The 16,930-nt window shown below is 49.2% G+C and overlaps 1 protein-coding gene across 3 annotated transcripts in view; it reads right to left on the reverse strand.

Annotated features, from left to right (window-relative positions):
- Nucleotides 1–1,944: 1,944 nt before the first annotated feature.
- Nucleotides 1,945–16,930, reverse strand: part of CHD6 (chromodomain helicase DNA binding protein 6) — a 161,315-nt gene continuing 146,329 nt past the window's right edge. For 2 of the 3 annotated variants that reach the window (XM_032462321.1, XM_032462322.1), the window contains 6 exons: nt 14,104–14,255; nt 13,532–13,738; nt 12,115–12,567; nt 11,062–11,256; nt 9,995–10,114; nt 1,945–5,305 (listed from right to left, as the gene is read on the reverse strand). In XM_032462321.1, the coding sequence (XP_032318212.1) occupies nt 4,412–5,305; nt 9,995–10,114; nt 11,062–11,256; nt 12,115–12,567; nt 13,532–13,738; nt 14,104–14,255 (2,021 nt within the window). In that variant the 3' untranslated portion in view covers nt 1,945–4,411. The remainder of the gene's footprint in view (nt 5,306–9,994; nt 10,115–11,061; nt 11,257–12,114; nt 12,568–13,531; nt 13,739–14,103; nt 14,256–16,930) is intronic. The other variant, XM_032462323.1, reaches the window with a different exon arrangement.

Raw genomic sequence — 16,930 nt, forward strand, 5'->3', positions numbered from 1 at the left:
GAGCAAGCTCTTCCTCACCCTTGATTTCCTTGCTTCATCCCTGATTTGATTACCATATCTTTCCAGCACTGGCCATCCTCACCTCACCAGCTATTTAAAGGAATAAAAAAGATACACGACTCAAATATAACAAGCAGTTTTAAGCACCTGACACTGATCATTTCAATCAACTCCGTCAACAACTCTACAGGTTCAAGTTATAATTACCCCCATTCTACAGATGAGGCAACTGAGGCTGAGAGAAGGTGGGGCTGCTGCTCCTGCCTCCCCTGCCCCTAGGGAAGCCAAAGCTCTTCCAGGGCCTCCACTCTCCTTCCTGCCCCTCATTTGAGTTCCTCCCTTTGTCCTCTTGGCCTTGGGTGACGGCTGAGCCACAGCTCGGACAGCAGGACGGGCCCCACAGCACCAACTTAAGGCATGTTCAAACCCATCTCACAGACCACCTTCCCTGCAGGAGCCAGGACTTAACTCACCCCTTTCCCTCACTTCTTACCATACCCCATAGACGCCCCAGCTGAGTGCGGATTACAAGGGTGGTCACAATGCCAGCCCCTCAGCAGCAAAGCCATGTGTCCTGAAGACCTGCCCTCCTGCTCCTGTCCCTCAGGGACTGGGTTTTGACAAGCCAGAGTCTAGAACCAAGGTGCTAGTCACTGGGCTGGGTGAACCCCATTGCTAACCTAAGAGATCCTTCTGTGGTTTCCAGACCAGGCAAGTGAACAGTAATTCTTGCAAGAAACCATTTTAAGGTATAAATGAATCGAGCATAAAATTTTCCAGATCGTGTGACACAGCTGTTCCGTTTTTCCCCACTGCCAATTTTTCTAAGTGTTATTTGGTTAGATCTGGTTTCTGAGGTTGAGGGGTCCGAGACTAGCATCACTAAGGCTGGAGTGTCCTGACCTCAGGCGGGTGGGCCAGAGGTGGGGAGGGGAGTTCTGTCCCAGCTCTGTTCTTTTTGATTGATGAGAGCTTTGCAGCCTCTCTGTTGGCTTTCATTAGGCAGACTGGACGCCAGCATCCCTCTACCAGAAACCAAGATGCTCTGAGGACAAGTGAGGTCACTTATGGCAAACACACACAAAACACTAAAACACTAGCCCAATGTATGTGACTAACTGTACTCTCCCGCCCTCATACGAGGAGGTAGAATCTACTGGGAGAGACTTTGAGGTCAAGCGTGAGACCAAGGATGTTTATTACTTATTCTGCATGAATTATTCTTCCCAGAGGGCTCCCCAAGACTAGAGATCTACAAGGCCGGTAATCCATCCTGACTTGAAAAGTTGTAGCAGAGGTTTTAAGGCCTCATAGCACCATGCCCCACCCCTCCTCCAGGCTGTTCCTGCACCATCTGTTGGTACCCAGTAGCGATCCAGGAAAGGTGAGGCTGGTGGGTCTCCTGCTCTCAGTCGCAAGGATATTTCAGCACTTTCCTGCCTGCCTCATTGGTAACTTCTGACATAGCCCTTTTGGAGCCTTAGAAGCGATGCCTCCCAAAGCTAAGGACCACAGAGTTCTCAACAAGCCTTAAGAACGTCAGCTACTGAGGCATTCCTGTGTTTTGGGGCTGTTTCAACCCGCAGAGTTCCCCCCTGAAGTCCCAGGTGTGTGATCTGAGTTGGGACTTCTGAAATGGGGCTCAAGAAAGCTGAAGTGCCAGCTGTGAGCATTCAGGCCCCAAGTCTGCAAAGCAGGTACTTGCTGCGCCCCTTTCCACAGCATCTGTTTTAACCAAATGTTCTGGTAGATCAGGAGACACGTCAAGTCAACCCTCATGAACAAACATATAACAAGCCCCTAATAAGGTGCCTAGCATAAGCTGGGTACCTGGGAAAGACAGTGGATTCCTGTGTGCATACAATGTATTCATAAACTGCCCAGGCAGCAAGAGACATGCGAGTGGCACTGAATTCCTCAAATACAAATTTGACTTTTAAACTGTTTTTTTTTTTTTTTAAATCCAGGATCAAGACCACAGACAATTTATTATGTAAGACATGGGGTGAAGAATGATCAAGGAAAGTTATGGCTGTGAGTGACATGAAATTAGATGGAAAGGCTCAACTTTGCTGAAGAGAGTTTAAATTTGGCTTTTGCTCTTGGAAATGTCAAAATAATAAGAAGCACTTATGCCTTACAGAGCAAATAATCCACAGAGTGTCATTTTCATTTTGCAAACAGGGACACAATAGCAGTCAAATAGAAGCCTAAACACCCAGAGAGTTAACATACAGGTTTGATAAGATATAACAAGGGATTTAGCATGCTGGTGGGTTTTTAAATCAAAGCCATATTGAACCCTGTGACCTACTGGAGGTTCTAAGTGGAACCTGGGGAAAGCAGCTTTTCTATACAAAACGACGACCACAAAGAAGACCCGGGCTCTGCTGGATGTCTATAATACTCATTTGCAGTAAGGCTTTCAAGATACATCAATTTTTATAGCATTTGTATTTTAAGGATTTAGGGCAAATACATTTTTTTCTTCTACTTGATAAAAAGAAAATTAGTACTTAAAAGGTTCAAAAATATATCAATTGAGTGATTTTTTTTTTACATAAATAAATTATATTGATTTTTAGGATTTAACAGCTGAAAAAACCCTTTCTGCTTCCACTGGAGGCAAAACTGAACAAAATGTTAGTTAAATAGAGAGCAGCATTTCTAAGAAATCTGTTGTCAGCATTAGAGACCACCTATGCTACAGAGATGTCATTAAATAGGACTGATTCAATCACTGGGTTCTTTCTTCTATGATCTGTTTATAGAATTTCTGATTTATATCTCTGATTCATAAAACTGGGACTCCACTTTTCGAAAATACAGCTGATTGATTTTTTTTCTGGCCATGATTTAACAGACTTCTTTGAGATGCTCATTTTAACATTTACATAATTTATAATCCCAAATGTATAAAAGACAATGACAAAAGCATCATAAATAAATAATGCAAACTGAAATAGTTATGTCAAACTTTTGGACCTTCTGATAAATTATAGCAAAACTGTAACAGAAAAAGTAAAAAATACAGTAAATTGTGACAACAAAACGTGGAACTGGTGCTAGTAACACTTGCAACATTCCCGACTGTCCTGCACAGCCCTGTGCCCCCAGAGCACTGAACCACGAGCTTAGTTCAAGTCTCAGCGTGGGAACTGCCGACGGAGGGTAGGGCCATCAGCAGGGGTGGAACCCGAGTGGGAAGGCGGAGGAAAGCGGGGTGAGTGGGCGGGTTCCTCCCAGCCTGGGCAGCTGGGAAAGGAGGACAGACAATGTTAATTTGCAACATAGTCTCCACTAGCTTGATTATTTGGAATCTGGGTCCAACTGTAAAATATAAACTGAGGACAGAAAAAAATCTGGAGACAAGAAAAAAAACTCTTCACAGTCGCATACTAAAAGGTGGTACACACATGGTTTGACAACCTCAACTTGGACAAAAGGCCCCTGGCGAGCGTCTAAGAGTGTTGAGTGGCTATTTTCTCACAGGCTCCAGAAAGAGCCTGATTCCTGGTGAAGGAAAACGCAGAGTAAAAACCCACCGGGCCCGGGTAGTGGCTAGAGCAGTTCTTAAGAGAACGCGGTGGGGGCAGAGTGCTAGTCGTGTGCTTGTACGCCGTGTGCAGCTCCTTGGAGGGCGAGCCCCTCGCCCAGCCCCGGCGTAGCAGCAACTCAAGGTGTGTACAGCTTTCCCAGACTGAGAATCCCCTTTCAACCTGGGAGAGGGAGGATGCGTGCGTATGAAATGACGCCTGGTCGGTATTTCTTCTTGCTGCAGGTGTCTGAAAACCCACAAAGGGGGAAGTCGTGTTACTAACCAGTAAGGTTTCTGCTTTAGAAAGAAATGAATATACGCAGTTTCAACCATTAGTTATATACGTCTGCCTATCCTACTCATTTAGTAATCATGATAAAACAGGGAAATAGTTTTAACTAAAAAGTATGCACCAGCACTTCCTTTTCCTGTGCTTTTTGGTTCCCCCGATACAGTCTTCCCATTAACACTGCTCACGGAAAAAAAGAGCTGCTCCGTGTCTGCTTCGGCCCTTTCCTGGTAAATCCCTAGATGGCTTTCTTTTGCCATTTTTCCTCCTCAAGTAAGTGGGAAACTTGGAAGAGAAGGGGTGGGCGTGTCCCCACGTCTGTACTAACTACGACGGCTGGAATGAACGGGTGGAGAACAGAGTGAGGACTCTGGCCTCCTAGACTAGGTCAACGACACTTAGCTGATGATGTGGCAAGACCCTGCGACTATTAACATCTGGTACCATAGTTCTCAGACAGGAAATCAGGTAGGTAATATTACTCATGGAAACACAGGTTCTTATGACGGTGAAGTGAGGGAAGTAACAAACCTTTATGGGATAAGAAACTTACAAGTCACAATAATTTCTCCAACGAAACAGTTCTAATTGGTGTCACCGTGAGAGTCTTGGGTGCCCCCTTCCCTGGCCTGTGCCGCATGTTCTCTATCTAGGGGCGCGGGGGCCCTGGATTCGGGGCAGTTCTGGTCACTGCCCGGCTCCCTCTCCGGCCCGGGCGCAGACTCTGGGTTGGGGTTTGGGTTGTCCCCTTTTGCTTTCTTCCTCTTCCTCTTCTGGCTCTCCAGACCTACTATTTCAGAGTGTCGGGCCTGCTGCATGGCTGGCAGGGTCATGCCCATGCCAGGGGAGAGAAACATGGATGGGTAAATGAGTCCGGGGGACATTCCTGGGATGAGAAATGGGTTAAAAGCCACAGGACTACTCGTAGTTATTGCAGGTTCAGACTGATCGGAAAACGGACTCGGGCCAGGCTTGTCTTCGGCTAAGCTGTCCGTTTTCACATCATGGCCGCCGGGCTTGTCTTCTGCAGTCTTTTCGGCCACTGACGTGCCGCTCTTCGTTGTGCCTGACAGCGACGCTGGTGCAGAAGTGCAGCTGGCGGCCATGGGGGCATTGAGGAGCCCCCCGACCCCAAACATCTGGGGCACGGCGGCCATGCCCGGCAGCACCATGGGCAGCATGCTCAACGTGCTCTTGACCTCTTCGCCCGTGGGCATCGCAGCAAAGCCGGCCGGGAACCCCACCAGCCCCGTGAGGGGGATGCCTGGCACGTTTCTCATGTTCTGAAGCCCAACCAGGTCCATCCCGGCGATCAGTCCGTTCATGAACAGAGGCCCCATCCCGGAGTGGGAGTCTGCCACGAGGGTGGGAGCCTTCAGGAGCTCGCTCCGGGGCCTCCTGCCCCTGCGGCGGGGGCCCGCATCTCGGAGAACGGGCTCGGGTAGGCTGTGATTGAACTTGTTTTCCGGGAGAAACCCCTATAAAAGGACAAAGAGACACAAGATGCTGGAGGTTACTGGATAGCGGGTGAGCAGCCGGGGGCTCTGCACCGGCCTCTCCTGTCCCTGCCTGGCTGCCAGGAGCTGCACAGCGCTGTGTCCGCAGGGACTCTCCTCCCTTAGGGCTGAGAGCCTGAAACCTCCAGGCAGCTTCTATGGCGCAAAGCAGTGTCTGCCCTGCAGGGAGGCCGTGGGGGCGCTGGGAGCGGGAACCAGCCACTCAGGTCTTAGTTGAGACTTTGTTACTGAGGGATTACTGCTATGACATATTAGTTCACATGTAAAATTAAAAACACACCAACCAACCCCAAAAGGACCGCTTCACAGTCGCACCAGAGATGGCCTCTCACCCTCACACAGGCTGTGCTCATCTCTGCTTCATTTCAATTTTAGTGTATGTGCTGCCAAGGCCAGGGGTCAAGACTCATGGCGGGGACCCCTCAGCCAGATCCCCACATTTGCCCCCTCCCTGACACAGGACAGTTTTTAACAGAAGCCACAAGCAGAGCAGGAAGGCCTGAATCTCAGTCCTGACTCTGGAGCCCCCAGCTGTGGGACTCGGGACAACTCAGTTCACCTCTTGGGGTTCTGGTGAGAAGGAACAATGATACCTCTGTCAAATCCTGAGAGGATCCCCCAGGTCTCTGCTTTAGGGGCAGTCACAGAGACTGGGAGATGCCGGCTCGAGCTCTCCGAGAGCCGAGTACACACATGTACACTGGGCTCGGAAGTGAGGACCAGCAGGAAGTGCCACCCTGGTAGTGAGGGTCTCTGCAGCGAGGGGGCCTGGCTGTCAGAGGGCTGACAAAGAGAGTGCTAATCACAGAGGAGCAGCAGGGCTGAGGACAGTGGACGGTACCATTAAATAAACACTGACCCTGCCCTGGGCACTGGGCAGTGAGTTCTATGTGCATCACCTCAACTTGTCATCACAGCAACCCTGCGGAGTCAGTACTGTCAGCATGGCCGTTGTACGGGGTTCACAGATTCACAGACACGAAAAATTTACACTTGAATGTTCCCAAGTCCCCAGAAATACCACTATTTCTGAGGTCCTATACCTGTCCTTCAATTTCTCAAAGAATATTAAAAACCAGGTCATCATGGGCAAAAAGCCTTGTTTCAGAAAAGCAGAAACCTCTGGCACCGTCATGTTCAGTACCCGTTCTTTCTCACAGCTGGTCAGGGACAGAGGTGGTGAGAGCCCAGGCCCCGTGGCCCCCAGCCCACCTGCCTTCCTCCCACGTGTGACCAGCCCCCTGTACTCTGCTGGGCTGCTCTGTCCTGAGTGTGCCGGGCAGTGCCGCTCTGGTCTGAGGATGATCACCAGGGTAGCAATTCCCGCCTGGTTCTTATTTCTAGAGAGACGGTCGGATGTGATGGATTGGTGCCAGGCTAAAAGCATCATTTCTCACCAGTCTATCTCGAGCCCATTAGTGCAGATGGCCTCATTCTGCAGAGATCCCAGCCTCAGGCCTCTGCTGGACACCACTCTGCCCAGGGCCCAGGGCAACCACAACTCGACCACAAGGCTCTCCAAGCCCTCTTCCCTGTAGCCCAGCCACAGCCAAGAGTCAGGGGAAGGTCCTCGGTCTGTCTTTTTCCTTTACATCCTCAAATGTTGTGTCCTAGCTCTCCCTATTACGGTGGGAGGGCATGTTCAATCTTAGAAGTCTTCCCGTTGGGCAGAAAAGAAACCCAGAGCTTGATGAAGAATGCCTCCATCTTCTTGTCACACAATCTGTTATAAAGCAGACATTCTTTAACACACTTATATTTTGAGCTCGTCAGGGCACCTGGAGCTGGAGAGCTCACTCAAGGCAGCCTGCATCCTGCAGGACCTTTGGTCCCTGTGGTTCTGCTCACCAAGTTCAAGTCATACTCCTCAGGCATCAGGATGTCCCCACCCTTGTCAGGAACCACTGATGTAGACAACGCTGGGCCCTTTCAGGACTGGGAGCTTGCCCAGAAGGCCTAGGCTGTCTGCTTTCCCTGCTTCAGAGTGGGAGAGCAGCAGCAGAAAGGCCCCGGGGGAAGAGAACAGCAGAGCAAGGGGAGAGGAAGTCCGCTCCACCGCCTCCCGCGGGAGGGAGAGGCACTCTAGTCAGCCCACTGCTGCCCACCCCAGGCAGGTGCCCCCCATAGCAACGCGGCGACCACACACGGCGGCCAAGTCGGGCGTTGGCAGCTCTCCCTCCTGGTAATTACACCCTGGGAACAAACCTGCTTCCTCTTCCATGGGAGGCTGGGGGGAGGGCAAGGAGATGGAGGCCAGGGAGAGGCAGATGCTAAGCAACACTGGAGGCGCGTCTGCTCCTCCAGATGACTGCACGGGCACTCAACCCAAGAACACCTTTCTTCACCAACACATGGGAGCACTTATCCAAAGCCTGCGTACTTCAGCTCTAAAACTTAACTCCTGTGTGGAGGCGGAGGAGGGGGAGGTGACAAAACCTCCTTCCTCCTCCCAGGAAGGTGAGTAGGTTCAGCCCACAAACATTTCCTGAGTGGACAGAGACCTAACGGCCAAATGCAGTGTATGGATCCTAATTTAAAAATCCTAACAGCAAAACAAAACAAAAACTAGCTCTGAAAGACATTTTTGGGACAATTAGGGAAGTCTGAGTATGGGCTAGCTATGAGATGTTATTAATATTGACTTGTGACGATGGTAGTAGTTATGCGGAGAAGCACTCTCAGGAGACACCTGCTGAAGTATTTATTTAAGTATTTACTTATACAGGTCATCTCTGCAACTTACTGTCAGATGGCTCAGAAAGAAACAAGCAAAAATAAAAACTACAAACATGTGTAAAACAAATAGTTTCACATATAAAATATATGAGGCATGTGCGTGTGCGTACACGTTTAACAATGAGTGATTGTGACATACCGGGCATTCTCCAAGCCGAATCCCCCGCGGCCTGACTGCAGCCTGCGTGATGCTAAGTCTGTGACGCTCACCAGCGGAGCCCCAGCACACACAGCACGAGGGGCTAAAGGCAGGAGAAAGTCCCCTGTGGGATATGAATTGCTTCTAGAAGAAATGGTAGGGTCTCTAAGGGATGGACAAAGAGTGCAGCACACCCCAAAGGGTCCAGCCCCAGGAGGGGCCCTGGGAGACACGGCTGAGGGGACAGTGGAGGGCCGAGGAGGCCCAAGGACCAGACTCCTGAGGCAGGGCCTGTGTTTATTTAACAAAGGAGGGAAAGCGCATCTCTCTGAGAGGCTGGCTTGCAAGAACAGCTCAGAAATGAGCTTTCTGGCAAAGGGTCAGCGTCTGCAGGGGAGTGATGAATGTTAATATCCAGAGAACATGAGGGAAATGTTAGGCGTGTACAAAGTGAGAAAGTCAAGGGGGAAACCACGTGGTTTTTCTGACAAGTTCCTAAACCAAGAGCTCAGAGACTCAACCAAGAACTGGAGGTCTCTCCTGGACGACCAGCGAGCCACTGTGCGCGATGAAAGGAGAGCGCAGGGAGGCCACGTGAGGGGCCGAGAAAAAGATGAGAACCGCCGTGGAAATCAGCCTGGACAGTACAAACGGGTCCAAGAAATGGAGGTGGGGGTGGGGAGCTTTCTGAGAATAAAGCAAGAAGGGGGGGAAGGGCAGTGTGACAAATTTTCCATAAAGCAGCCCAGCCCACAAGGCTGCCCCAGGCCTCCCTCCGGAGTGGCATGGAGGTGGGCGAGGGCAGTCACGTCTGTGGGGCTGCTGGAGGAGTCATCTTCCAGGCGACCACATCAGTAACAAGCTCCTTGACAACATTAAGTAACAACTTCTTTCTGCACCAGGAGGAAATGACTAGGGTGGGTGGTCTCTTGGAGCTAAAAAAAGAAATCACATCCAGGAAATCCCGCTAAGAAGGGAGTTCATACCCAGGAAAGCCAGTTGCTGGCAGAGCACTGAAGGAAGGCATTCAGGAGAGCCTGTGAGTTTAGAGGACAACCCAGGAAGAGCAGATTCCCCATGAGGATCTTCAGAAGCGCCCTATTTGGGCAGAACCCACACTTGGAGGAGGTTAAAAGCATATTTGTGTATCATTTGCTCAAGCTCAACACGTTTCTTGGGTTGAAATGTTACTACCGCCCCCTAGAGGTTACGAGTTTTCTACTCCAAATTTGTACTCATCTGTAAACTATAACTCAGATTCGTTCTACTACAAGTATCTGCAGATGTCTTTGAAGTCTCTTCCAGGCTCATGATTCTATAATAGGAAAAGGGCAGTGCTTGGAGTCAGCTGTTTTTCATTGCCAAGAAGGACAGACTAGGAGGAAATATCTTAAATGGTAGCCAGAAAAACTTAGATTGGAAAATGAAAATTTCCAATAGTGATGTTTGTTAAACACTGGAAACAGACACCTGATAAGAGTTAAGGTATTTTCCCTGAACTCTCTAAAATGGTTTTGTTTTTTCCCCCCGAAAATCAAGCTTTGGGAATGGTTTAAGCACAAACTTAAACCATAAGTTTTGGAAGTAAAGGCTGAAAACAAATGACCACAGAGGTCACACTGCCGGTCAGACACCCCAACACCACTCATCCCTCCTTAGCGACCTCTGTGCCGCCCTGTCCTCGCAGTAAGGCCACCCAGCTACCCTCTTCCCAGCTGGATCCTTCTCTCCGAGTATGCACGGCTGGGCTCCACCAGCATGTTCCTGCTCCTTACCCTCAGTCCTGGCTCCTTGGGGACAGCAGGAACCCTCTCTTCCCCACTCAGGGAGTTGACGTCTAATTTTCCAGGTTCCTTACAGCGTGGCCGCCTCTGCTTTGGTTTGTCTGAAAAATTCTAGAAGGTAAATGGAAACCAGTATTACAGAACATTCTGCCTCTGACTCTTCTGATGAGGGTGGTTTTGCTGTTTTCTCACTCGTGGCTCTCTGCACAGGACCAGTCCGGTTAGGCTGAAGGAAACAGCCACCTGGCCCTCACCTGAGCTTTCTCCTTGAAGCTACAGCATTCCCACAGCAAGCTGCAAACAGGCTGTGTGGGCCTCCTGGCCTCCAGACTGTAATGCCTGGCTGACTCCCGTTTCTCAGGGCACCGCTTTGTCCCTCACCCTTTCCCTTAGTCATTTTCTCAGATTCTCTCTTCACTGCTGCCTACTGGGCAGGCTTCGTCTGTCTTTGGAGGGTGCACATCTGAGAATGCATTCTCCTCCTTTCCTCCATATCTTGCTAATGAGAGGTACCCAGGACAGAGATGGTGGTAGGGCTGAGGAGCAAATAAGAAAAGAAAACCCAAGAGAAGATTTCAGTGCTCAGGAGCCTCCCCCATAGATTCCTAATCTGAAGAATTTAGGGCCATAGCAGTAAGAGGACTCGAGGAGAAGTCCCAAAGAGTACCTAAAACTAATACATCACCTCAAAGAGGTGATGCAGTGACTTGAAAAGAATACACAGGAACATTTTCATGAAGCGGCAGCATTTATGCAACCTAAAGAATTCTCTGTGAGCTTATGAATGTGGTGCTTTTGGGGGGAAGGGAGGGCTGAGCTTAGGCAAGCTCTGTCCTGGTAAGATGTCACACATCTACTATCTGCCCCAGTGTTCTGACATGGGCTGGAGTTCCTGTTACTGGAAAACATAACCAGAATTTAAACTTGTTTTTCCCCTTTAAAGGGGTGTTCTCAGACTTTCTGGTCTTCCTGGTCTCCCTCAGAATGCTCCACATCAGAGACGGCACCGACCGGCAGGAAGTAAACGGCAGTCCCAGGCAGCAGCGACACACACTTACTGTGCCAAAGCCAGGAGCTTCGAGGGAGTAGTCAGCTTGCTGCCTCAGCCAGTCCAGCAGGCTCTTGCTGGGAAGGGCTTTCTCGGCCTGGCTGCTGGCCATGGGGGATGGCTCCGGGGTTGACGTGGCAGGCACTGGCCCTTCAGGAGGGTGTGAGGTGCTCAGGGGGGTCTGCCCTGGGTCTTCGTGGACCTCCTGGGTGAAGGGAAATAAGTACGTGCAATTCATCACGACAGAATGAAAACTAGTTTCCCAAAGGAAACATGTACGGTGCTCTTTAACTCTTTCCACCTGAATGTTGCTCTGAATTTCCACCTGAATATTACTCGTGCTTGAATAGGAGTCCACGCACACCACTGGCCCACACATCGGCTCCTGCACATGTGGAGTGTTCCCTCCACCTGACTGCGCCTCTCCCCTTCCTGTCTACAAGGCAGACTTTCATCCCGTCTGCTCAGGTTCTGCATTACTGCCCATGTCGCCATCACAGTCCTGGAAACACTGGCCACCCCACTCCTGCTCCCCACAGCACTCTGCACAGGTTTTCACACAGCAGAAAATGCCGCACTGTAGTTTACTTCCCCATCTCTCTCTATGCTGCGGATGCCTGGCTCACTTATCTCTGTGTCCCCAATTCCTATATCCGGCATACTGATAAAGTTCAATGTCAGTGCTATATAAATGTTTGCATAGTACATTTTAAAAAATACTCTTAGGCCCCCGCTGACCTGGAGCAACACTGCTGCACACTCAGCCCTGCTGTCTGCTTTACCTGTTCCATCATCAGTGGCTCTTCTGAGACACTGGAGGCGGGGCTGTTCTGTCTGAAATGGCGAGACCTCCTGGCTCATGTCTCCAGGCTGCATGCAGGTTAAGGGACTAATCACTATCTATTTCTAGAAAAGATTGAGAGCAACTGACAAGAGAAAGTAAGTAGGACAACTGAAATAGGGATAAAAGATCCATAAATCAAACGTGCATGTTTGAGGAAGAAGGGTTTGTTGCTCAGTGTACAGAGGTCAATGTTCGTACTTACTGGCCTCAGATACCCACCAAGATTCCTGCCTGAAGGGTCTGTTCCTTCAGAAAGATGAGGTCCACCCCTCCGTCGACATGTTTCCGTCTCCCTCTCCGCCTCCTCGTGGCAGCGTCATCTCTCCTGAGGCTTCCGTTGACGATCTGTCCGGTCACTGGATGGATCAGGCCAGCTTGCAAAATCCCAGACAAGTCCATGCCAAGGGCTCCTTGAAGTGAACCGATAGCCCCCATCTTAGGGGTGCTGGCGCTCACCGGGAAAGGGGATGTGGCCCCTGGGGACCCCTCCACCGTGCAGGAGAGGTCAATTGCTGACTCTCCATGCCAGCCGTTGAGGACGATGGGGGGGTGCCCATGGGTGGCAGAGAACTGCTCCAGGCTCCGGGTCTTCACATCTCTCTCCACCTCGAACTCGTAAGGACGCCTGTGCTTCTGTTCATCCTTTGTGAATACCGGAGCCAAGAAGCTCTCCTGTGAATACACACACACGTGGTAAGAGAACGTCTGAACGCCACCTCTGCGGCTGAATGCCAGCTCTTTCTCAGGCCCGATTTCCTTGGGCCAAGTAATCATTTTCTTAGAAGTTCTTCTAACTCAAGCCTTCTCAAACTTTAGTGCTAAATCACCTGGATCACTTGTTAAAATGTAGATGCTACTTCAGTGGGCCTGAGATTCTGCGCTTCTAACAAGTTCCCAGCCACTGGCAAAGCTGCTAGCCCATGAACCATACTTAGAATTGCATGATTACAATTTAGGGAATCTCAGCCTCAGCTGTACAACAGAATCAATTTGGAATTAAAAAAAAAAAAAAAAGCCAATACTGAGTGGCCACCCTAATTAAATCAGAATCTACAGCTTTTCAAGGTCCCCAGCAGAGTCTCACGTGCAGTTGAGAGTGAGAGCTAGTGTGCTAACTACAGATCTCAAACCTGAGTTTTAGTTTGAGTTTATAAAACTCAGCCCTGCTTTGATTTCCCTAATTTCTATCAGCTGCCATCATTCTCGGCCCTCCAAGTGCTGAACATCCTGGTCCATTCATGCCTCCCTTTCCTTATACACACATTAGTCATCATGCCACGCTTACCAGATCACTGAAGCCCCCCTGTCTTTCTATCTACTCTGCCACTAAGCTGGTATAGAACTTTCTCTCTTCCTTAGATGTCCATCTGTTTTCCAGCCCCCCAAGGCACGACCCCGTCCTGACCCTCATCTCCCACGAACCTGCATACCACTCCAACTGAGCTGTAAAACCCTGCTTTCATCACACGCTTCCCCACTCCTACAGGACAAAATCCAAATTCCTCAATTAACCCCAATGGCTTCCCCTACTCCCAAATCTGATCCTTTCAGTAAGTATTTGCTGAATGAATGACTAAAGGATTGCAAACTGTCCCTCTCCTTTGTTGCAAGGTCAACAGCATTCTCACGGCCTCACCTTCTGCATCTGGGCCACCAATGCTGCGCCATTGCTGAAGCTGTGTTCTGATGCCTCTGGCTCCGAGAGGCTGCTCCGAGACCCAGCGCTGCGGGTCAACAGGGGGGTGTGCAGCGTGCCTACGGGCTCGTACTGCTGGCTGGAGGGCCACTTCCCCTTCAACACCACGTGGCAGATGTTATCTAGGCGGCTGATTATCACACGATCCTGCGGAACAGGTACCAAGTTACACAAATTCACCAAGTCCTTTAAAATCAAGTTGCTAACCAGAAAGAGCTGATTAGAAAAGGGCACATACAAATGTACTCACTTTACAAGTCTTCAAATACATGTTATCATCTGGACAAGGAAGATTAAAGCCCACAGCACTGCAGATGTGAAGATAAGCTGACACTTTTGTCTTATGGTCTAATTAGGTGCATATAATCTTTCATGTTATGTAACTAATACCTTTTAAAGATACTAAACATTTCTCTGAGTCTGTTACTCAGAAGTATTCTAAAAGGTTTAAAGTAAAGAATTCAAAGCTGAGGAGGCTTCTTTGGATGGGGAATGCAAGCTCTGGCAGGTACCTTTGGCCACTCGGAGAAGGAATAGAGGGTTTTCTCCTGGAGCAGCTGAGCAATGGTGGGAGCCCGCACCTCCTGGAGGTCATCCCCAAAGTCTCCTGCGATGCCCGAAGTTGAGCTCTTGCTCTCCTCCTCAGAGTATTTCCCGGGATAATCTGGGAAGAAAGGTTAAAAAAAAAGAATTAGGCACTTGGAAGATAGCAATGATCTGAAAGATCAGGACATACGATCTTTTTTTTTTTTTTTTTTAAGAAAATAAGCCCATTCTGTGCTATTTTTAATTGAATATTAATTACCATGCCTTCTATTTCCAGAAGAACTCTATCAGGTAAGCCATAAAGGCAGATCCTGCTCTAGGGATACTCATGCAAGTCACCTGATAGGAGTTTGCAACCACAACCAAACAACAACAGCAAAGATGAGTGACCACAAAGAGGCTTCCCCGTTCAGGGGAGTGGACGAGAGGAAAGTGAACATTATACTCTGATACACCTGAAGGGACAGTCTATGAAACGGGACACAGCAAGAGGCTGATCTTAATGACGAAGGATGAAAAGTCCTGAAACTTACAGCAAAAGTAAAACAGACCTGATCTATGTAAAAACTGATGCAAAGAAACCTAGAACATTTACATTACTTCACTGATGGAAAGAAATAGATATGTGACTCTTCTTTCAATCTTCAATGGTGAACATTTATTATCAATGTGAAACAGATCTTCAAAGAGCCACTTAACAGCGATGACAAGGAATGCACTGAATGTAGTGTCATGTCCAGGAAAAGTTGGGAACCTCTTTCACGGTGAAATGACAAGGGATGTCTGTCCTCTGAAATGTGGAGCTCACAATTTTGACTGTGTAGCAAGTCTCCCAGGGGGCAGCAGAGACCCCTTACCAGGAGCAGGGCCGAAGCCAGTGGAAAAACCAAGCCAGATGTGGCCCTAGCCCTCAAGGCTCTTACAGCTTCATGAGGGAAACAAGTCAGGAAAATGCACTAATAACAGATGAATAACTACAATTATTAACCAGGGTGAGTGCTACAAAGGGAAAGAAACAAGGTGCCATGATAGGGCATAAGGGGGAAAAACCGACAGCAGAAGGGAAGGCTGGCAGAGAGGGCCACTTGAAGAACACCCAAGAAGATAAAGGCACCCTGGACATGCTGAGGGACTGAGACACCCTGGGAAATAGCACACAGATGAGGCTGGAGGGGTAGAATCGACTAGATCATGCTGGGCTCCGTAGGCCATGACAGAAAATTCAAATTTTATTCTAGATTCCCCACTGGGAGCACCTGAAAGGTTTTAAGCAGAGAAGGTGAATTTAAATTTTAAGAGGAAAGCAGAATGATGTATGAGAGAAAACCCTGGAAGAGGAGCCGGGAGATCTGGGGCTGGCCCTGACAGCAGCACCCGTGACTGCGCCTTCCGCTGTGGACGTCTAGTCTCAGAGGCAGGGCCAGGCCCCTCTGCCCCACCGAGCCCACCTCTCAGATGCGTGGAGGATCCTTTCTGGGGTCTCTGCGGCGCTCACCAAAGCTTATCAAGTTCCCTGCTGCCTTCCACCCCGATGTGGCCAGCCCGACATTGCCACCAAAGGACATCAGTGCTGGAGCAGTTCTCCTTTAAACCAGGCCGTTCCCTGTCCCCTGTCCGCATTTGACTGTCTGGATTTCCTAGGATTGATTATTCGGTGATCCTCCCCATCCTCCAACAGCGTTCAAAAAGTAATGTATACGTGTAACTCCAGATGTGGCGCAGAGCCTTCGTGGCCTGGGGTGAGGAGGATGAGCAAGGTCCTAGGCAGACTCCTTCTGGGTTGGCTGGGTCTACAAGCCGCTGAGGCTCCTTTCCGTTCAGTTTCTTTGTCCTCAACCTAGCTAGCGTGTGTATTTTAATTTGGGGTTGGAACCCTTCCCAAGACAGTCAGCAATCACAAGACTAAAACCAAAGGTGGGAGTCCAGAAGTAAAAAGGGAGCAGGACAAACCAGGGAGCTTAGCCGAGCTCCTCTCTCCCTCCTGAGTGGAAGTCACTGTCCCAGGAGGGAAAGCCCGGCCGAGCCTGAGAACCTGAGCACCACACGGTCCCTGGCACCAGGCCAGGCCTGAATAGGGTTTTCTTCTGTATTTTGGATTTTTTTTGACAAGGATAAACAACTATTTTTTGTTCAGCCTAATATGCCCTACTGGGTCTGAAGACGTAAAAAACAAGATGAAAACATCAGAAACCATCTGTTGCTCAGGATCTCTAGTCACTGAGGTCACACCCCTGCGAAGCATATATGAAATCTTAGGGCTGTCTAAAGTCTTAACATTTAAAAATTCCTTCCAACTTGAAGTCTTATCTAAGATTTTCCTATTTTAAAAGGTCAAATCTATTTGTATTTTTGTTGAGTTGCCTGCAATTTGGTCATTCTTATTTCTGTTGAGTTACTAAAAGGACCCTCAACCCAATGCACCGACATTACATCACAGGGTTTTGACAGTGACATGAATAAATGGCACTACCTTTGCTCGCCTTAATAAGGATCATGTTCATTCGTATTTCTGTGGAGTCCTAAAAATTAACTGCACATCCTTTAAACTGCAGGTTCTTGACGCTCCCCGGCTGTTCTACTTTACCCAGTTTGAAGCAACCTTACTAGTGGAGGAACAAATTACTTCCCCTTGACGCCATTCTAGCATCTGTCAAATAACAGCACACAGCCCCTGCCCAAACCACACAGCTGACACAGCAAAGGTGCCATGATTGTCTACAACCACCCTCAATATTCTGGAATGATCAGAGTTAAGCTACTCTGTGTCATTTTCAGACCAAGGCCTGTGACCTT

This window comes from Camelus ferus, chromosome 19 (genome assembly GCF_009834535.1).
Source record: "Camelus ferus isolate YT-003-E chromosome 19, BCGSAC_Cfer_1.0, whole genome shotgun sequence".
In the NCBI taxonomy this organism is placed as follows: Eukaryota; Metazoa; Chordata; class Mammalia; order Artiodactyla; family Camelidae; genus Camelus; species Camelus ferus.